Raw genomic sequence first — 23,024 nt, 5'->3', positions numbered from 1 at the left:
AGTTAATTTCGAAGTATGACAAAATATAATAATATTATAAAACCATTACTACACAGATGTATACAGATGATAAGGAGTGATTTCTGTTGGATGCAGCAGTGTATTTAATAAATAATACAAAAAATCATAAGCATAATATTTCTCAGCCAAACTCTTAACCAGCTGCGTGCTGAAAGTATAATTGTGCTGCTACTGCGTCCATTACGGCCAACTGCACCAACTGTGGGCAGGGGCTACGCCTTCTCGTGTTCCAATGTGTTTTCGAAAGGAACTCAGGACCAGTCACTCTACAACGTGACCGCCAGGCCCCGTGCCGCTAGCCCCGCCCATTATAACCAATCACAGCGAACTGGGACGGGCTTTGGGCGGGGAAACTCTCACGTGCTGTCCAATCAAGACGGCTATTTCAATATTAGTTACCAGACCATGTACGTGCACGTGTGTCCCTGCGTGTAAACTACAGTTGGGGGAAGAATAAAAAAAAAATGTATTTAGATCCAGCACAGACCGCTAAGTGAAGGTTGTCGTTGCTACCTGGATTTATGCCGTCTCTTTCAAGACTTTTGAGTTCCCCACCTTGGGATATTGAAGCAGTTGCGTTATTGTTATTTTGAAGCATATTTAAGGTAAGCTGGCGCTTTTGGCACTCTGTCTTACAAGTATGTGTTGCTTTGTAACTACCATGCTAGCTGTTATTATGCTTACTGTGCATCAGTATAGAAATTGGAGAGATATATGCCTTTAACGGCCTCGTTTTATAGCTGCTGTACATGACTGTTCAGCTCACAGATGATACATGAGCTTTTTTCTTTAAACCTCCTCGGCTAAACTTGATGTAACCTGATGACTTCAAAGTGTAAATGTATTTGGAAGAAGAAGCCAACAATGTGAACTAATGTAACACAGCAGTAATCTACATCTACTACATCCCGCCCAGTTTCCAGGACCTAATTCCTATTTTTCGTGAATTGTGTGAAACTGGCCCCTTTGGTTTCTGCGTGGTGGACGTGCATACACGAACGTTGTACGGTGTGCTAAGAGGGGAGGAAAATTGCCCCCTTATGTTTACGATATGCTTGCTAGCAAAGGGGCATTCATTGTTTTTCACATATATTGTGACTGATGATCAGTTTAATCATACGTGGCTTCATCAACAACCCATTTTTTTTCATGTCACAAAAAGTAATCCCCCTCCTTTTTAAAAAAAATACTTTGCCAGGAAAGGGAGGGGTTTCTGCCGTGTGGTGGTCGTCTGGCAGACAAGCTAGTTATGTTAAGCATTACATTTGGACTCTGATTTAGGTACTGAAGCAACATAGCAAGTGTTTACTCAGTGTTTTAGCCAGACTAGTGTAAACTGGACGTCCATCTAAAAGGCATTCCTAGAGGCCTCTTTCCCAATGTACACATACTGTTCTTGGTGCTGGCAGATTTTACTGAAAGCCAAACACAGTTTTTACAGCTCTGCTCTCATTTGATGTAGGACTATTTGACTTGTGCATTCACTGTAGACAATCGCATGCCACTGCTCCTGTGATTGAACAGTGGCGATCCACTCATGCCTGTGAATTGTATTTTGTCGCCCCCAGAGGCTGCATAACTTTGTCACTGCATCATATTAATATTAGAAATCCTCGCACAGCCCTGGTGTTTTCACTCAGCCAGTTTCAATTGGCACCTGTGCCAAAATCTTGTGACATTTGTGATGGTATCCTGTTCCAGGCTTGTAATCCCCTCTGAGTGGCAGTTTTACAGTAAATGTTCCATAAACAGTGCGGCACACACCAGATCACTGTTACCACACCGCAGAGGCTTGAGGGTTAAACATGAGCCTGCACAAATGCAAGCCTGCAGCTTCTTTGCACTCTTACCCTCCTGAGTGACTGAGAGTGCAAAAAAGCTGCTCAAAATCTACTCAGAGCCGCTCCCTTATTCACAGAGGGTTCCCATAATGGCACTGTCTTTCACCCAATAAGTGACCTATCAGAAAGTCTTAGAGTGGACCATGGATGGGCAGGAGACGAGCTCATAAAGAAAAGTCAAACTTGATTTCTGGCAGCAGCGAGCTGTGCTAATGTTGCAGGAGGTTGATAGAGGCAGAGAGGCATGCAGTGGCAGCAGGGGTAATTTTCTTCGCGCTGCAATCATTTGATCACATGTATGTGGGGTAATGACTCAACTCATGAGACAAGTAAACAATCTTTAGTTTCCCTCGCAGTGATACATCAAAGCACGAATGACTAATTTAGCAGCGGTTTAGTCAGCAGAAACAGAGCACCACGTTCTTTCCGTTTTGACTTCACAAAAAAGAAAAATGTTTGAGATGAATCTTTAGTTCGATGTAAGTTATTTCTTTATTTGAACTATATACTTTTAAAATGGACATGTATGTTTGGAAAGACAAAGAGGGTTTAGATATGAGCAGATAGAAGGAGTGTGTCTGTCTTGTTTTTGGATAAGAGAAGAAAAAACAAAAAAACATCAAGGTTACCAGACTGACCGCAAACTGCTGGGAAATATCTCAGGTTTTCTTTTTAAATGTCTCTGTTTCTGATTTGGTTTTGAGGTTTTACACTAAAACCTGCCATTGCCTCAGAGGTTTTTTTTTTTTCATTCTTGTATTACATGTTCATTGTTAAAGTTTCCAGCTGAACTTGTTACAGAGGATGTTCACAACAGACACGTGGACAAGTCTGTGGATGTGGTGTTTTTTACCTGCTTCTTACAGGCTTTTATTTTACCCTCTTCGGGAGCTTATGTGCTGAGGTTTGTTGGCAGGCGGTCCAGAGTGTGTGCAGTCATGCATATATTCATGCAACCGGTGCTGTTATTAAATGATCAAGTTGCCACATGTTGATGTTTGAATCTAGTAATTTACACCAGACACTTGATTTTTTTTAATGTCAGCGAGTGACACTAATGAAAAGCATTTTTGTTTTGGGGATTTAAGTGGACCTATTATGCTTTTCCTTATTTTCTGTCACATATAGGTTGTTACAGTGGAGGATGCTCATATTAAACATGGCCAGAATTTAAATAATGATGTTGATGGATGTGGATGTAATCGCTGTGAGCTTGGGCTTCAGACCGTACTTAACACATGGATTGAGTCTGTTTTTTGTTTTTGTTTTTTTACTCTTTGCTCTGTGTGATGTCAGAGAGAGGGGATATCCTTTATATGGTCCTGTGTAGGAGTATGACAACCCCACACCTGCTGTTAAAACCTTATGTTTGCCGGCAGGAAGAAAGTTCAGAGAATGAGCTGAGGGACTGGATCAAGGCCAGGAATATGAGTAAGAATTATTTTGAGCTGTGTATCATGCAAAGAGACTCTGATAGAGTCCAAGAATAAATAAAAAAAAATCAATAGCATTTGTACCTTAAGGATCACGTTACTGCATAGAAACACTGGGAACCTGCAGTAACACCATTAGCAGCCGGGATTTAAGGCAGGCTGGATTGGTTTCTGGAAAACCACAAGACTCTCCGTTTGGGTTGTTATAAAAATTATTTTCAAAAGCATCGTAGCTCATAAATGGAAATATTTCCAGCTGAATCCAGACCGCAGATCATTGCATGGAAGATTTACTGAAATCCATGAACAAGTGTTTGGCAATCAATTTTGTTAGATAAGGGGCACAGATTTGATGTTAAGGCTGCAAAACTTAGACTTATGACATTTTCTTTGTCTTTTTAGGTACATTTTTGTGAAAGTTTGCTTGGAAAGGATAATGGAGTCATAAAAAAGTGCATGTTGATTCTGTGCAGTACTGCTCTATTATTTTGCAGTATTTGATTCCAACAAGTCCCATTCCATGTTTTTTACTGTCATGACCCCCATACACAGTTTGACTTAATTGTAGGTCTAACCAGAGATATCTCAGATCATACTTTGTGCCATTGTGCCATGAATCAACCCACTGGCTACTTCCTGTGTACACCAGTGTGCATGCAAAGTGTGCATATTTGGTTAATGTGATGGTTTAGGCCATTATTGCCCATCAGTTCTTCTGAAAACAGTGTTTTAAAACGAAAACATGTTCACGCAGATGCAGTTTGAGAAAGTTCATGGCTACCGGTTGTTGTTGTTGTTGATGTGTTTTTTTTATTTTTTTATTTGGCAGGCGCATATTATATTAGAGGCAAACATACTAGTAGTACAGGTGTGGTCCGGCATAAGAAGAACATGAGCCTTCTTTGTGGTTGGGTAGTACTAGCCAAAACAAGGAGTGCTAATTGAGCTTCCTGCCATTTGTTGACAATAGACTGACAGTATCTTGGAGCATGATGAAGCTTGCAATGAAAGACCCAGTGAGAAAGTAGCCAGATGTTGTGCGTGTAATGCCAAGATGAAAAAGAAAATAAGCAGAAGGAAAATCAAACTAGTTTACAGAATATTTATCAGGCTTTATTTCCATTTGTTCAGCTGTTGCTGAACCACTTTATTGCACATTTATAATCTTCCAACTAGGTTATTGCAACATAGGTTTGCACAGCTTGAATTTTAAAGTCTCCTGCAGGCTTTGCAGTTTGGAAATGCAGTCCGAATATATCTTTTTAATTAATTCTAGGCTTAATCTGAAAGGGTTTTGAACTTTTATTTTTTGATATTGTTGCTGTTGTTTAAATCGGCTAATGGTGAAAGACTTTTATTAAATAATCATAGCATACTTCAAGAGGTACGGCAAATGTAAATAAACATAATGTAAGCCCATAAAGTTTTATAATGCAATGCGATCGTGTGGCAGTGGTGTGCCCGTTTCTCTCGTGCCGAGCGTGCATCCTCTTGCCTCACAGATGTACATCATGTACGTTTATTACTGTCGCTCATAACCGCTGGTCCAGAATCAGCTCGCGCGTCTGCTCACAGCGTTGCATATTTAATAGGCAAACCTCTGTGGGCGGAGCTGAGACCAGTGTCTGGCAGGCCGTCTGGGAGCCCGGACTCCTGACGCTGCAGCCCAGCCTCTGCGTTGCGCGCTCTGCGATTGGTTGAGCGAGCTGACCAATCAGCGGCCGGCGAGACCTGCGGAAAACACCGCCGTGTACACGTGCCGCATGTACACAGAAAAGCCAAGAGAAGCGGGGATGCTGAGCCAGCGCTGTCACACTGCACTGTGCTGAGATGTGGAGCAGTGGGCGATCATGCCGGTGAGGGGAAATTGAACTAACACACTTGTTTAACGCGCTCGGTGGGTTTGCAGTGATGGAGCTGTTAGCTTGAGCCCAGAGGAGTAGTTCACACATGTCCGTGCACGGAGCGTCGCCACACCTTCTTGCAGCCTCCATCTGTGCTTTACAGCAGGGAAGTATCTCATGTTACTGCCAGCTTGCGTCAGGTGGCTGTTGTTTGGTAGATGCGCTGGCCTGTGTCTTGTGATATTGTCCCAGGCCATAGTTTGTAGTGTCATATGGTAGTTGTGTGCTCATTTGTTGTGTAGCTAGTTTGTAGCTACCTAGTTGGGTAGCTAGTTTGTTTAATATACAGCATCAGAGATTCTCATGTTGCTGGCTTAATTTGAGGAGTTTTATAGTCTTTAGGATATGAATTTTCTCTCCATAATCTACTGTTGGAAAACAGCAATGCGGTTACAAGAACAAGGGCTGATATTTTTTTTTCTTTGCTTAGTTAAAATGAAAGAAAATTGTAAACATTTTCTAAGAAGCTGACAGTTTCAGATTGTTAGTTTGGTGCAGGCAGGCATCCAAATGAGCAAATATTCACATTTGAGGAGGAGCAAGCATTGAGCTGTGTGCATTTCTTTTCCCTTAAATCCGGCTTGTTGTACATAATCGTTGTTTCAGTTTGAACTTCAACCTGCACCGTACCCTACCTGCAGTGCACTTCATGAATACAACAAAGCCTCCTCTGGTGTTCAGTTTCAGGCTCAACACATTGTTGTCAACTGTTTGCTTTTACAGCCCCAGGTGTTAAACATTTGCAGGTTTCATTAGAGATGTGATTGAATGTTTTAGACAGCTCATGTTATTCAGATGGCCAAAGTGTGAGATTGTTTTGCTGATGCTTCAAATAAGAATTTGGACAGCATCTGATGCTTTTAAAAAAAATAAAATAAAAAAAAAAAAAGTTCTTTATTCATTCTCCATATGAATAAATAAATCTTTGTCATAAAAGTTACAGGCAGGTTTATGGTTTGTTTGACATGTCAGTGTATCTTTAGTGTAAAGCCTTACAGTTACAGTGTTTGAATCAGATCACTTGCTTCATTACCATCACAGTGAACAGATTTATGGCCAACTGTTGGAGCAGAGCCCAGCCAAGTGGAGAAGTGCTGTTTTACTGGCAGGAAAGCTGCATCGCTCCTTTCATTCGCTGATTTATATTTGTCACCATAGTGAGCGTGTGGTTTATTTATCCCGTGCAGACATGAGTTCTTTGCATTTTTGTTTACAGTTTATCATTAGCAGTTATTTTCTGTCCGTGCACTGTGAGGTTTGCCTGAAGGATTGTGAACACAGCCATGCTGTCTGTTAGAAGGTGACATCTCAGAAGTATTTTTGTTGGTCCAAACATCAGCGGTGATCAATGTGCAGTGATTTAAGACAGAGAAAAGCAACTGAGAAATTCAAATTAGGGTGTGTCTGACATTTTTGCCTACTTTCTCTTCAGCATGTGTCCTGTTCAGAGCAGTCCCAGTCGGATTAATGCTGTACTTTAAGGTCTGGTTATGTAACACTGTGTGAATGAAGATAAATGCAAACTGTTGAATACCAACACTTCTGCATTTCAAGATCCTGGACATTCTTGTGTCTTTTTATCAGTCATGCCACTTGACAGGTACAAGGTCAGGACGTGCTAGTTCACCTGAATTGGACAGGAAATTACGCAGAAACAAGTACTGCTATGATTATTATCACACGTTTCCAGCTTTACCTGTCATTCAAAGTGATTGTTAATCTGATATAATGTGGTGACTGCCGGTCTTCACACTAGGTGTGAACCAGTATATCATACCAGCTCCTATGATCCGGCTCTGGATGTCTTAGAGACCCAGGTCTCACAGGGGTAGGCGAGTGATTTTTGCCTCTGTCACACTGACAGAGACAAAATTGACTTCTAATGAAACATGATTCATTTAACCTTTCTGCTAAGTGTGTACAACACGGGGCAGTCGTGAGCAGCGCAAATCAGATACAGAAACTAAGAAGAAACCGAAGACATGTTTTTTTCCAAGTAACGTGTTAGTCCTGTAGTCAGCACGCCTTCTTACATATTCTTTCCCACAGCACGACAGACATATCTTGCATAATCAGAGCTTGGTCCTACAGCGTGTATTTCCTGTGAATAATTCGAAAAAGGTGGGCGGCATACTGGCTCAGCGGTTTTTGCAGCGTTAGCTCGTGGTCATGAGTTCAAAAGCGATCTTGCATTGCAGTGTGCAGTTTCCATGTTATTCTCGTGTCTGCGTGGGTTTTTGCTTTCCTCCAAAGCCATGCATGCACCCCAATCCTGACTCTCTATTGGCCTGTGTTTTTACTGGGCATCTGATTGGCTGCGGAAACAGAGCTGAGGTTTAAAGAGTCCAGCAGGTGGACTGGGATGGTGCAGGCAGGTACTGTAATAGCCAGAGCACAGTTCTTCACCACCACTTTAGTGTGCATCTTTGCCATCACCTGTGGAAGCATGCATGGATGCCAGCCTGCCTCACACCCACTCACTCCCTGCTTGCATATTTCTTCATCATAATTGGTCCCTTCCCTCCGCCCAGTCTGGCCATAGCACATACAGATTGTCGTGTGCATCATCCATCTGACCAAACATAATGCTGATTAGTATTTCATGCCCAGAAAGGAGGGAGCTTAGGTGCACCGCATGAATTTGTTAATCTCCTCTCCCCATCCACAGTTTGTTGCGTTTTAAGTTATTTATGAGTTACCCTCGTCACAGGCCCTCCTCACTTGTTATCACCTCCTGTCCCCTCAGCTGTAAAGGGCCGTTGCGTCAGCACAGGTATATCTGAGCATATTTAAAGCCGTCCTGAACAAATGCAGCATCAGAGCATCACTGCACACCTGTCGGAGGCAGGTAAAGAGGGTTGTGGGGCAGCCAGGTGTATAAAGTTGAGAGGATTGACGACTGAGTACAAGGCTGTGTTGTCTCCTGGTTGCGTCTGCAGGTCTTAAAGGATTAAGAGGTGTCACCGCTGCTCAAGTAATAAATAGCACTAGACTCTCACTTGCGTAGGTGGGCCGTATATATATACTTGGAGTTACCTTTCCCAATTAGTCTTAGCGCTCTCTAATGTGAGCTTTGTTCTCTCCTCCCAGCGCACTGTTTGTTTTGACTGTCCTGGGGGTAAAAGAGACTGAGCTTTGACGAGCGACCAGTGTCCTATGTCACTCTTTGGCACCAGCACACGTTCACCTGATCTATATTCAGATCCATGCGTACGCACTTGCAGCATGCAAATAGTAATAGGAGATTATTGTTTATTCCGTGCGCAGGATGAGGAGATTGTTTTTGTTTCTCAGATAATCTGAGTAAAAGGAGAACAGCTGGGCCCTAAACAAGAGCACACTCTTATAGCTTGGCATGCAGCCCGCATCATTCGGACAGGAAAATATTTCACGCCGTATTTGATTCGTCTTCTGAGGCTGACACCATATTAATCTGATGTTAAGCATTTTTTTTTTTTTTTTTTTTTTTTTTTGTTGCCTTTTTAAAGGCGCAGTCCTGGAGAGATGCTGCAATGAGACCATGACAACCAAATGTTTTATAATCCTAATATTGCTGTTCTTTCTCTCCCTCTCTCTGTCCATCTCTTATTCTTTCATTTCAGGTTGCCTTCAGCGCCTAGAGCACCACATCTCTAAAGAAGCGAGAAAACCAGACGCAGAGTGAAACGAATGTTTTTTGCTCTCACCGAGAGCAGATTTTCTCACTCTCGCTCACAATCTCTCATCCCATCTGTTGGAGCACTTATGCCAAGGCTGTTTCATAACCACAAATTCATGTCTTGTCTGCAGCACTTTAAGTGACACTGTTATTTTTCCCGGATAATTACTGTTCTGTTTATTCAGAAAGGGTGCTTTGTAGCAGTCTGCACTTTTTTTTTTCTTCCTGAAAATTCTCAAAGAGGGGTCTACAGCCCCCCCCCCCCCCCAAAAACAAACTCAAAGAAAGAATGGTATCGTCTCTGTTTGATTTGTTAAACTAACAGCCAACAACTATGATTCACATGTGCGCAAATAGCAATCCCACTTAAATCAAAGTTCAAGGTTTTGTTTTTTTTCGCCTTGACTGACCCCCTCAATCAAGCTGTACCAGCCTCATCCTACACTAGTATGAGTTATGACAACTCTAAATCAATGCCTAGCAGCAGCAATCGGGGGCGATTGGCATGGGCCGACGGAAAAGACCCGGAATCGGATTCACAGGGGCTAAATGTGCACGAAATCGGGAGCAGTGGTCAGCCTGGTGCCAATGTCACCCACAAGGACCAGGGGAGCGGAGAGGGAGGAGGTTCATCCCCCAGCGATGGATCTCGGTCTGGAGGTTCGTCTGGAGATCAGAGGTGTCCGACTTCAGACGATATGGATGGAATCTCGAGCGGGAATGACTCTGGGGAGAGGGAGAGTGAGGGCGGGATGGAGCGGGTGAACAGGTCTCATAGACATCAGTTCACACGCAGCCCCCACAGCTCTTCAAATGGCAAAGACTCTGGCATGATGCTGGAGACTACAGAGAGCAACAAGAGGTAAGAGAAATCACCCAAAGCTCTTTTTGTTTCTGTGTGTGTTCAGGCTGAAATTAGTGTGAGTTTAGTCAGAATACACTGAATGAAATGAGTGGCTGCACTAAGGCCAGGCCTAAGGAGTCTAAGACTGGAAATGAGTAGATATAGATTAAGGTGATAGATAGCTGGGTGCTGTCATTATAAGACAATGTCAGCATTACTGATGCAGACGATTACTGCTCTGGTTTACCTGAGCATGTACGGTGGCTGGCGAGGACCAACTTTGTGTGGCATGCAGAAAGGATTTTTCAGCTTTTATTGCACCAGTTTTCAATGTAAGTGCTTTAAAATCAGAAATGTAATTGTATTATTCATGTTTAACATAAAAGTGCCACAACATTAAAACTGCCTGCCTAATATTGCTCAGGTGCCCCTTACGCATAATGGCATGGACACAGGACCCCCGAGGGTGTCCTGTGGCGTCGGCTTGTGGCAGAGTGTGGGTTGCAGAGTCGAGCCTCCAAGGATCGGTCTTGTTCCGGTGCATCCCACTGTTGCCTTATTGGACTGCTGTATGGGGAGTTTGGAAGCTGGGTGCACACTTTGGGCTCTTTTATACGGTAGTCGAACTGGCTATGAGCAGTTTTTGCGGTGTTGCAGGGCGCATTGTCCTGCAGGGAGAGGCGGCTGCTGTTGGGAGTGTCGTTGCCATGGGGGGGTGCGCCCTGGAATAGGTGAAGTTGTCGAGAAACCTTTTCTCTGCTTCTACCCATTTTTATCTGAAAAGCTTCTCTAGCTGTCAGAGTGGACATCAGTCGCTGAAACTGCCTAGTTATTCTTTTTATTTATTGACACTTATGTCTGCCTGGTTAGCAGCAGCATTGTTGACACACTCACCTCTCTCTCTGTGAATTTTCATTGTCTGAATCTGTCCTCCTTACCCAGCTCCAACTCTCAGAGCCTTTCACCTCCCAGCGGCTCCCTGGTCTATAGCCTGCCATCGTCCAGCTCGGAGCACGACCCCCCCTCCACTTCCGGATGCAGCAGTCACCAGTCAGCCAGGGTCCAGACGCAGAAGGAGCTCATGAAGGCCATCAAAGAGCTCAAGCTCCGACTCCCAGCTGAGCGCAAGGCCAAGGACCACTCCAGCACTCTAAACGCACTCAAATACGCTCTGCAGTGTGTCAAACAAGTCCGAGGTGAGGGTCTTTTTTTTTCTTCTTTTTTTTCTCTAAAAAGGTGCCTGTTCTTATGTGGGAGACAAAACTCAGATGATGAATTTTAGGTCCATGTGACTTTCTTAAATATTTCTTCAGATTAATCTTTGTTTTTCCTTCATAAATGTTGTAGATATGTAATGTCACCTGTCTGCAGATTTACACCTTGACTGAGAAATGTTTAATGTTTCCAGCCAACAAGGAGTACTATCACCAGTGGAGTGTGGAGGAGTGTCACGGCTGCAGTCTGGACTTGTCCACCTTCACGATTGAGGAGCTGGATAATATCACCTCAGAGTACACCCTCAAAAACACTGTGAGTTAAAACACTTATCCACTTCTTCCTGCATCTTAAAACTACTCTTAAAGGAGTGGGGAAGGTACCTTATTACTGTTGTTAATGAGCCATGGGCATTATTGTTTTATTACTTTCTGTACCTCAGGGTTTAACATGTAACTCAAAGGAAAGGAGGGTTACCTCCTGGTTGCTGTCAGAGCGTTTGATAAATTCACACTATCCTGAAACTGTGATGTGATACTGATTTTAAACTGAGATGGCGGTTTGGGGTATTTTTGCAGGTGTTTATATCTGTGCTGATGTTTGGGGACAACCAGTACATACAGTCATGAAATTTAACAGGGTTAGTAGCTGAGAGCTAAATAAGGGTTGAATTTGAAGATGGGCGTGGCCATCAGTGGTCTATAGTTTGTCTTTTAATAATCTAATTTTTACACAGCTTTGTGCTTGTGTTCAAAAATATCAATTTTCACAGTTTTTTTCCTTTCAGAAACATGAATTGAAATGTGCCCTAATGAAAGATCCCAGATTGTTGGAGAAGATGGCTCATTAAATTCCTTCTGTTTTCTCCAGGACACGTTCTCCATGGCAGTATCATTCTTGTCAGGGAAGGTTGTGTACATATCGCCCCAGGGCTCATCCTTGCTGCGTTGTAAGCCCGAGTGTCTCCAAGGAACCATGTTCTCTGACCTTTTGGCTCCGCAAGACGTCAGCACCTTCTTCAGCAGCACGGCACCCTGCCGCCTCCCCTCCTGGGCCTCCTGCATCGGCTCTGGTGAGCATATGCTGACTGAAAGCGAGAGCAAGTTTAGCTATGTTTCCTTATGTTTCCTGTGCTGACTGACTCCGGTCTCCTCCAGCTTCTCCTCCAGTCGACTGCACCCAGGAGAAGTCCATGTTCTGTCGGCTTAGCGCTGACCGGCCGCAGGGCGGCGAGATGCACTATTACCCATTTCGCCTCACGCCTTACCAGCTCACCATCAGAGACTCGGATGCTGCTGAGCCACAGCCCTGCTGCCTGCTGATCGCAGAGAGGGTCCACTCTGGATATGAAGGTATTTGATACGATCCCCTGTTGTCTGTAATAAACCGGTGTTTGTGTGTTTATATGAGTTAAAATTACACCATCATCAACAGTTATTTGACACTGAGTCACACACAGCTAAAAAGATGTAACAGAACATTTTAATTATACCCTCACTTTTTACAGCAGATGATACAGATTGCATCTATCCACTGTTTTTTTTTTTTTTTTTTTTTTTTTTTTTTCCTTTACTCTTTGGACTGATAATGTGAGGTGACATATCAATATCAGGCTGATTCTTGTAACCAGGTAGGCACCACTTGTTTGAATAGAGTAGCAGAACAGGGTAGCTTTTGGTGTCATCAAAGTTAAAGCAGCGTTATGAATAAGTCGCTTCAGGTCTGACATGTGACAGGTTACTAGGTTGGTTTCAGAGCGCGTGTTTGTTTTGGTGAGACAGGATGAGTGGGCGGTGCGTTGGTGTTAACTCTGTGGACAGGATATTTCAGTGGAAAACAAAGCAAGTGAGCCTTGGGTTTTCAGAAACGAGAGAGTCTAGTTTGTGTACTTGTACTCTCACAGGTGCAAAGTCTATAGCTTTGGAGGAAATACAAATGAAAGAGACTGGAATACCATATTTCTTTGAATATGAATAACGTAGACACTTAATATTGCATGCCTGTCAGAACAGTGTCAGACACAGAAAGTCTGTTTCACCCTCCAAACATGCTCCTCATCTGTTCTGTTTGTGTCCTCTGTGCCCGTCAGCTCCTCGCATCCCAGCCGACAAGAGGATCTTCACCACCAGTCACACTCCCAGCTGCCTCTTCCAGGAAGTTGATGAAAGGTCAGTTATCTTTGCTCTGACCCGATGCTTACTGCTGTGTTACCTTCTGGTAATTGGTGTTTTAAGCTTAAGGAGTGCGATCGACTCATCAATTTCCCTGTGGATTTGGAGACGGTTGTTAAAAATAAACAGCTCCAATATGTTTTGCGATTTCATTTCAATTTTCTGAACATTAAGGTGTATGTAAAGTGATTCATCTCAGGTGTCTTTAACAGTGTGGAAATGTGATGTGTTTACAGGGCAGTGCCACTGTTGGGTTACCTCCCTCAGGACTTGGTCGGGACACCCATCCTGCTCTGCATCCACCCTGATGACAGGCCCATTATGGTGGCTATACATGAGAAGAGTAAGCCTCTTTAAGCCTTTCTTCAAAATGTAATCACACGTGACAAGATTCATGCAGGGCTAATGTAAAAAACACACTTTAGCTCAAATAACAGACTTGTAAGCAGAAGAATCTAATTAATTGGGAATCTGTGCAATAGGAGACAAACCTGCTGACGTATGGATAATCTGCTGATGTAACGACAGCTGCTCTTAAAATGTATAAAAACTTAGCAACCAGGTTCTCTGCTCAGTGTGTGTGGCAGAGCTGCAGGTGGTGTGCACATAGACGCACACACAAGCAGCTACAGTGGACAGGGTGACGCCTACATTAATCCAGCAATGAGGCATGTGTCCACAGAGCTGTTTGTATTTGTTAGTTATGTAGAATTTAACAATGAGAAAGTAAAAGAGAAAGGTGTCCCCTTTAAAAAAATAAATAAATAACTAAATAAAAAGATAAAAATAAAAATCAGTTTTCAGCTTGCTTGCCCACCTCTTTTCTGCAAAAAAACTCTCTGGACATCATCAGTGGTATAATAAGTTTGCAAAAAACTGCACATTTATGACAATAATGATGCGATCTCTCTAATTTTTTTTACTTCTGCTGTCTTCTTTGAGCTTAATCATCTGTGTTGAGCCTCACCTTTGAGTTTTTCTGGTTTGTTCCAGAATTCCTATGGACTTCCAGTAGAAAACAGCCTTACATTACAGCTTTGACAAAGGCTGAAGTAAAACTAAAATAGTCTCTAATACATAGGACCTAAGGTTCTTCATTTTAACCTTGTCGTTTTTGGCAGGAGCTTATGTCACACAGAAGCGTAGGGCTGAGTAAACCGTTCATGTCTTTCATTTCTGTTTTTTCACAACTCAGGAAATATAATGTCTGCTTTGCCATCTCTCTTCAGTCTTTCAGTTTGCTGGGCAGGCGATCGACTACTCGCCCCTGCGGATGTGCGCCCGCAGCGGGGAGTACGTCACCATGGACACCAGCTGGTCTTCCTTTGTCAACCCTTGGAGTAGAAAGGTCGCGTTCATCGTGGGGCGGCACAAAGTCAGAACGTAAGCTTTTTCTATCTCTCACTTCATGAACAGATTTTTGTAGTTGGTCAAACTTTGTGCATCTGTCCTTAAAACTCAGTGGACACACGTTTAATACTGCCTTTAGTGACTGAGAAAGGATCTTCTTAAAAAGTGGCAGCCACTTTAAGTAGACGTAAAAAAACAGACACAGAGTTTGTTTCTATTATAAAACATGCAAAATAATGTGTCAGAAAAGAAGTTTAAGATTTCGCCTTTGGTGCTAAATCTCCCTCTCCCTGTCTCCAGGAGCCCGCTGAATGAAGACGTGTTCACCATGCCGCAGGACTGCGAGAATCGGGTCACCACGCCCGACATCGTCCAGCTGAGCGAGCAGATCCACAGAGTCTTGGTGCAGCCAGTGCACAGCAGCAGCTCTCAGGGCTACAGCTCTCTTGGGTCCAGCGGGTCACGAGGCTCCCACCACTCCAACCAACAGCGCCTCTGTGCCTCAGCCGCCTCGTCCAGCGACAGCAACAGTCCCGTTGTAGAAGAGGCTGCAGGCCCATTTCACAAACCTGTGAGTCTGAAAAAGAAGTGGTTTTGTGTTGGTATTTTTATTTTTTTTTATTTATGTATTTATTTTTTTAATTGTAGGCATGGATTTTGTTTCATGCATAGTTAAATAATTGTATAGAATATTTTGACAACATCAAAAAAATTATGCTGTTTGTATTGGAAATGGTTCTGAATATTAAACACTTTGAGCCAGGTCAATGTGGACACAAAATTATTTTAAAGGGCACCTAATCGGCTATTTTAGGCTTCAGACTGCTGTAAATGCTTCATTTCAGATTTCCCACTCCTCACTGGAAGCCTTGCTTTTTTTATAGTTATATAACCAGATACAACCAGTTTTGCAATCAGATGAGTCGAATCCCTCGATTGCAAAGAGGCACGTCATAGGGGCGAAAGACACATGAGAAGAGCCAAAAATTGATTGATTTATTACAGCCTTTTACCTAATCCAGTTCAGTCTGTCTGGCAGTCAGTCCAAGTCAGATCAGGAATTTTGGCCTTGTGATTGAAAGTTGCTTCCGAGAGGTTGGTCACTGCAGCTGCTAACACTTCAGTTATCACCAGGCAACCACCAATGTTTTGTTTTCGAGTTGCAGGAGGTCATTGTCCTTTTTACTGTAGTGTGACTAAAAAATAAAATATCTTGATCCAGACATTAGATGATCAAAGGGCCTGCGAAGAGTATTAGACTAATCAGGATTATTTTTAACTATGAATTATGCAAGGCTACTCCAGCTGGAAATGAGCAGGTCCCATTTTGTGAAATGCTTTCTCACAAGATTGTTTATCACCTTGTTTTTGATACAGCCGCATTTTCCTGGGTACTGTTGCATCACATTTAGGCTGTAGTGTTACGCACGAACTATATGACAGATTGGCAGAAGATTCAGTGCCGTGTCATTCTCTCGTTAGTTAGCTGTGATTTTTCTGGTCTTCGTTTTTCTCTAGATGACGTTTCAGCAGATTTGCAAAGACGTCCATATGGTGAAAACAAACGGGCAGCAGGTTTTCATCGAGTCTCGTAACCGCCCGCTGCCGAGGAAAAACACCAGCACAGGTAAGAGGCTGGAGTTATTTTAACTCAGAATGTGCCTGTCACAGGAGAGTAAATAATAAATTGTGTTTTTAAAAAAAATTGTTTTACTATTCCAGGAAAGAAAAGAGAGACATAAAACAAAGTTAAAAATAATAATGTCCAAAAGCCTTCGCAGAGAACAATTTAATTTTCCTGATCCTGTTTTTTTTTCTTCATCCAGACACTGTGGCCGTCAGAGCGATCAACAGTGACCCAGTCAGAAGTTTGATAGCAGACATGACAAACCCATCCAAAAGTTTGGTCCCTGCATCACTTGTACCCAAGGAGCCATCTACGAGCTACTCCTACCAGCAGATCAACTGTCTGGACAGCATCATTAGGTTTGTGCACAAAAATGAAGTAATTTTTGTCGCAACATTTTCCCTTTCACCATCCCACTTATCCAGCGATTTCTCACACAGGTACTTGGAGAGCTGCAACATTCCCAATACAGTCAAAAGGAAGTGTGGTTCCTCCTCCTGCACTGCCTCCTCAGCGTCTGATGACGACAAACATGAGCCCAACCGCAACAGCAAAGGTATTTTACTATGACATGAAACTGATTTGAGTTTTTAGGCAGGTAATGATGTAGCTAACTAGGTAGAAGACAACAAACCTGGTTGATGTTTTGTCTGTGCGACTAAATTTCTGACCGTATTGTCTCTCCAGGTGGTTCAGTTAACCTCGTAGGTGAACCACCTCCTCTGCCTCCTCTGACCATGGCCACAAAGGCAGAAAGTGTAGCCTCAGTTACGTCTCAGTGTAGCTTCAGCAGCACCATCGTCCATGTTGGAGACAAGAAGCCTCCCGAGTCAGGTGGGCCTCGTTAACACTCACCCTCTCCTTCCTGGAACTTGCAGGATGAGTTCCTTGCACACCTTGAATGGAGTTCTGTGTTGTTTTTTTTTTTAAATCTTTTTTTCATGTTTAACGTTGGTGTTCAAGTTGTGCTTTTTATGTGTTCATTTTGCAATTAAACTTGTTTTTATTGCAGACGTACTACCTGGAACATTTCTGGTTGATGTGTTGTGTTTTATTCTTCTCCTGTGCACACTATTTTATATATTATAATATTTTTTTTCCCCCCAGTGATCAGTGTTAAACTCTGATGATACAGGAGCTCTAGCAAAGAGGAGGCTTCCAGCTAACACACTTGAGATTGTATAGATTGTATAAAAATATATACGTGTATGTATGTATACCTGTATCTCCTGGTCCTACCTGTCTAACTACAGCTGTGCACTGAATTGTGTGTTTGTGTTTGGATTGTGTGTCAGTTAATTGCTAAAAGTGTCATCTTTAATTCTTCTTTATATTGTTACACCCTGTCTTCTTGTCCTCTTTTCCTGTTCTCACAGACATTGTCATGGAGGAAGCTCCTACAACTCCCACGCTGGCTGCTCCCTTTGCTGCACAGACTCCTCTCGACATGACCCCGACTTCTCCCGCAAGCAGCTTAGCGCTTCCCGCTAACGCAGCCATCACGCCTCCTCCACCACCACCTCCTCTCCCTCAAGCCAGCCAGCCTGATAGGGACAGCCGGAGAAGTGGAAGTGTAGGAGGCGGAGCAGCAGGAGGTGGAGGTAGCAGACTGGGTCTTACCAAGGAGGTGCTGTCCGCCCATACTCAGCAGGAGGAGCAGGCCTTCCTCGACCGCTTCAAGGACCTCAGCAAGCTGCGCGTTGTCGATCAGACGATGTCTTCAACTGTGCACTGCCACGCTGCAGCTGGCAACCCCCTGTCACGAGGTAGGAGTACACTGTTACCCCAACACACACACACACACACACACACACACACACACACACACACACACACACACACACACACACACAGTGTTATTTGGGTTCTATCATTTTCCATCTGCCAGTCCATCGAATCAAGCTTTAAGTACTCAGTTAGTACCTAAAGTGCATAAAGTCTGCAGCATTTAATGCTATTGCAGATGAGGTGATGTACAGAGAATTACCGGTCATTGTTCCTAATAAATAAGTCAATACTGTACTGATTTGAACACCACAGGTATGATGACTCCTTATTTTGTGGCTTGTGCTCTAAGGATGATGTTTTATAAGAACAGTAGCACTGCACAGAGTCTTAGAAATAGTTTTGTATTGAATAGCTGTTTTGCAAAGTGAAGAAGTATTTAAAAACTTTACTCACTAAAATGGCACTGGTGTATTTACTTAAAAATTGCTATTTTAACTTTCTTTGGGGACCTGTATCGCCTTCACAAGTCCACCATCGATACATTAATGTCTGTGAACCTGAGGGTGTGAAAGCTGCGAAATATTTTATGTGAAGCAGCAAACTGATTGTAGGGCATCTTTTATCTTCTTTTCTAGGGGTGCGTTGTTCCCGTGACTACCCAGCTGCAGGAGGTAGCTGTGGTCACAAACGTGGTCGTGGCGGTAAGAGACTCAAGCACCAGGAGTCTTCTGACCAGCACAGCTCTCTGGGCATGAGCGGGGGTCGTCAGGACCCCAGAAGCACGAGTGCTCCCATGCCCCTCAACATGCCTCTCGGCCCTCCCACAACCTCATCCTCCTGGCCTTCTGTAGGCTCCCAGGCTAGCATGCCACCCGCTGCTTTTGCTCCTGGTATGTTTCCAATGTACCCAGTCTACCCACCTCTTACGCAGCCCTTACCCATCCCAGATCTATCACGTTTACCCCCCGGCCAGATGGTACCTCCTATGATGGCCTTCGTTCTGCCCAACTACATGTTCCCGCAGATGGGAATGCCCATGTGTCAGCCAGGCTCCATCCCTGGACCCTTTTACAATCCCAACTACGTTTACCCCGGGGCCCCTGCAGCCGCTGTCCCCAATAATGTGTCCAACCCCATGCCTACGCTAGGCACATGTGTCCCGTCTCGCAGCAGCACACCGCAATCTTACACGCAGACGCCAGCTGATCGCGAAGGCGCGGAGTCACCGCTCTTCCAATCCCGATGCTCCTCCCCTCTCAACTTGCTTCAGCTGGAGGAGTCGCCAAGCAACCGGTTAGAGGTCGCCACGGCACTAGCAGCATCTCAGCAGGCATCACCTTCCGTGCAGGGCGGGGCAGCCAGGGGGCAAAGTTCCACAAATCAGAGGAGCTCAGATGATACCTCCAAGGAAAATGAGAATGTAAGTGTTCAGGATAGGATGTCCGACCTAAAAATGTAGCCATCTCTCATGAAAGACTTAAAAAAATTAACATTAATGTCTTCCCCATTAGGCTGAAGCTAATGAGTCCAACAACGATGCCATGTCCACCTCCAGCGACCTGCTGGACTTGCTGCTCCAAGAAGACTCGCGCTCAGGCACCGGCTCAGCTGCCTCTGGTTCAGGGTTTTCTGGAACAAGGTCCTCGGGTTCAGGCTCCGGCTCCAACGGCTGCAGCTCCTTTGGCACCGGTGGCACCAGTCAGTAGATTTATATCATTAGTACCACCTAAAAAAAACATTTTGTTCTTGATGAAATTCTTTTTAGTTTAATGGTTTCCATCAGGGACACAGAGTTCTGGGTCACCATGACATTTAATTTAGTTGATAGTGATATGACTGTTATTAGTAAAGTGAGATAATACCAGATGAAACAAGTCACATAAACTCTAAAAGTTGCAGGGGAAAAAAAAAAAAAAAAAATTTCCCTGAAAAATGTTTTGATTGAGATTGTCTTTAATCAACACTTTGATAATCTTTCATTCTAAAGCACAGACTGAAAACTATTCTGAACTTTAATGTTCTTCTCCCTCTAGTCAGCAGCCAGGGCAGCCACACCAGCAAGTACTTCGGCAGCATCGACTCGTCTGAGAACGACCATTCCCGCAAACAGCCAGCAGGGGGCAGCAGCAGCCCGGGAGGAGACGGTGGAGAGGAGCAGTTCATCAAGTGTGTGCTGCAGGACCCCATCTGGCTGCTTATGGCCAACACAGACGACAAGGTCATGATGACCTATCAGCTGCCTGTCAGGTACAGCACTGGGCAAAATGTCACAAAAGACTTTGGCTACGTTCACACTGCAGGCGAAAGCGCATCAAATCCGACTTTTTTGACCCTATGCGACCCATATCCGATCATGGTATGACAGTGTGAACGGCACAAATCCAATATTTTCAAATCCGATCTGGGTCACTTTCGTATGTGGTACTGAATCCGATACATATCTGATGTTTTAGAAAGCGACTGCTGTGTGAACGGTCATGTCGCATTAAATCCGTCTTTTACGTCACTGACACAAGACAGATGCCAATTATCAGCGCCGGAGAAGACATCGCAAACGCTTCCTGGCCATCCAATGTAGATGTTAGTGAAACTGTTTGGAAGACAACGTTGGAGAAATGTGAACATTTTATTTGTACTGTATAATCTGCAGATTCTGATAGAAATCTGCAGCTATCCTTTGAAGCACCGCTCCTCTCTAAAACTGCAATAAGGATCATTATTAGGCCATATGTAAATAACAAAATAAGTTTATAACTTAAAGCAAAATCCGAAAAGTCCGAAACAAGTCTTTATATTAAGGACCATCAGTCAAACAATACTGCTTGGTCTGGGTCTAAACAGAGCGCGTTGTGTGTGACGTCTTCTTTTGCGCATGTGGGCCGCTTTGAGGATTCACACTAGAGCGCGTTTGCTGTCGCATTTTATTTGTAGTATGAACAAGCAGACAAAAAAATCAGATTTGATCAAAAAATCGGAATTGAGCATTAAGACCTGCAGTGTGAACGTAGCCATTGATTCATTTGTTCAGCTCTCAGATGAGGAGCTGGTTTAGAAAAAGTGAGGATTGTTTTGTTTCTCAAGAAGTAAAGTGTGAGTCGGACCAGTCTAGTCATACTGTATCATGGAAGAGAAATGCATCCAGATGTTATTTGCTGACCAAGCAGCTGTTAGTCCAGAAAGGCAGCAGCTTAATGCTGGTCCACTTTGTCTTCATCAACAGGGACTTGGAGACGGTGCTGAGAGAGGATCGTGAGTCCTTGAGGAACATGCAGAAACACCAGCCACGCTTCACAGAGGAGCAGAAGAGGGAGCTGAGCCAGGTCCATCCCTGGATCCGCACTGGACGCCTGGCACGAGCCATCAACATCTCTGTAAGCACATCAAATCTACCCTGTACCATGTCAAGGTGCATTGTACATTCTGTTGTGTCCCAGAAAAGACAGGAAGTCAACTCTCTCTGTGTTTTCAGGGCTGTATTGGCTGCAAGTCTCCCCCCCCGTGCCGCCCGCCCCCCATTCGACGTGGAGATCCACGACATGGAGCTGTGCAGCGTGCTCAAGGCTGAGGAGGAGACCGCCAACGAGACGATGAAAAACCTCGCAGAGGTGACTCACCCTGAGGAAGAAGAAGAGGAGGAAGGGGTTGAAGATAAAGGAACGGAAAAACAGGACAGCGGCCAAGACATGACGGCAAAGGAGGAGGGAGTGGGGTCAGACACTGTGGCAGGAAAAAGTGAGACTTAGCCACTGGAGTCTGACGGGACTCACCTCCCAGGTGGCCCAAAGTGAAAAGCACTAGCGCTCATCATGAGTTTCATCATGAGACAATATGCGCCATCCAGGACTTCCTGTGCTCAAAGCATCATTACTGAGGCTGTAATCCAATGAGCTTGTGCTGGGATGCTGAGGTGCATACTGATGCAGACAACTGCCGTTAATTGTCCGACAGCAGGTCAGGAAGGACACGTTGATTCTTTGAGTCTGATTTCGATGTCAGCGGTCCAGGCACGCACTGTGACTGATAATTAAATGCCTTGGAAACCACCGGACACGCACACTCAGTTTTAGAGAGTGAATTGGTCCTGTTTTCTTTCTTTTTGTCTAATTTTTTATTGTCCTTGTAGTTCATGGTATATTTATTTAAGTTGTAAAATAATCAGAGGAGACTAAGGTTAATGTTTTGCAAAGGAAAAAAAGTGCGCCTTTACATAAAGATGGATGTGCTTCACTCATGTTTTCATCTGTCCTGTTCAGAGTTCAGCCTGTGAGGAAAGAAGGGACTCAGACTTTTCTGAATGTTTCTGGGATCCTGCTCTGGTTTCAATCCTGACCTTTTCTTCTTTTTTTCTTCTTTTGTATGAATCGTGACCCCAAATAAGTAAACTACTTTCACCTGATAGATAAAATGTACAGTGAGAACCAAGTAATTTTGTAAGCATTGTGTATATTTTTATACTTTGATGCACTGCAGATGGAGAACACCCAAAAGAGGGTGTGTACTGTAAAAAAACAAACAAAAAAATGTGTTTAAAAAGCTATTTGTTATACGATAGATCGCACTTTTTGGAAATGGAGACAGTGTTTGTGACTCGGCAATCGAGTTGCTTTACTTGTGGACGAGCTTGGGAGTCTGACCCACACCTGTTAAAAGGCTTCTCATCAGCCAGGCATTAGTTTGAACAGTGAACAAACACTACAGACGGCGTTTCCCAAATTATCAACCCCCCTATGGAGCCTGCAGCACTCCTGTGTTGGTGAGAAGATTTGGAAAAAGGTGGATGTAACTCTTAAAAAGTCATCTGAAGAGTTCAAAGAGTGTTTTACTATCTTCTCTATTCCACTCTGTCCCTTTTCTCTGTCTCTTCTCTGTGGCACTATTCTGGTCATGTGATATCCTCTGCTTCATAACGTCAGTGGTGTCTGCGACAGTTTAATATTTTTCAAGTTCTTTGTACAAAAAAAGACAATAAAAGACTTAAAATGGGTTTAAATGCGAAGTCAGATTTTTCTTCTTTTCCACCTCATGATTACATCTCTTTGCAGTCTATTTTTGTTGCCAGTTGGCATGGATACACAGAAGCGTCCAGAACGAGCTGGGAGCGGATCGGGGCAGCTGCTTTCTTACCCGACCGCAGTCTCCTGCTGTTCTGCTGTGGTTTCTACCCAAAGTGGTCACCGCAGCTTAAAAAAGACAAAAGGCACGTCCTCGTTCAGACAGGCTCAAAGTGGCGAA

General features: G+C 43.9%; 1 protein-coding gene across 1 annotated transcript; it reads left to right on the top strand.

Annotated features, from left to right (window-relative positions):
• Positions 1 to 432: 432 nt before the first annotated feature.
• Positions 433 to 22,782, top strand: per1b (period circadian clock 1b). Its single transcript, XM_005454390.4, is given in 21 exon segments — positions 433 to 626; positions 8,802 to 9,719; positions 10,644 to 10,897; positions 11,110 to 11,231; positions 11,787 to 11,988; positions 12,074 to 12,268; positions 13,006 to 13,084; positions 13,324 to 13,430; positions 14,317 to 14,470; positions 14,738 to 15,008; positions 15,956 to 16,064; positions 16,264 to 16,423; positions 16,505 to 16,620; positions 16,752 to 16,898; positions 17,441 to 17,830; positions 18,428 to 19,212; positions 19,304 to 19,490; positions 19,826 to 20,039; positions 21,013 to 21,163; positions 21,262 to 21,284; positions 21,286 to 22,782. Coding segments are annotated over 20 exon segments (4,329 nt in total). The 5' UTR covers positions 433 to 626; positions 8,802 to 9,306; the 3' UTR covers positions 21,536 to 22,782.
• The last annotated feature ends 242 nt before the right edge of the window (positions 22,783 to 23,024 follow it).

This window comes from Oreochromis niloticus, linkage group LG3 (assembly GCF_001858045.2).
Source record: "Oreochromis niloticus isolate F11D_XX linkage group LG3, O_niloticus_UMD_NMBU, whole genome shotgun sequence".
NCBI classification, from domain to species: Eukaryota; Metazoa; Chordata; class Actinopteri; order Cichliformes; family Cichlidae; genus Oreochromis; species Oreochromis niloticus.
Note: the sequence above shows the minus strand (reverse complement) of the source record. Positions and strands in the feature narration are given on the sequence as shown.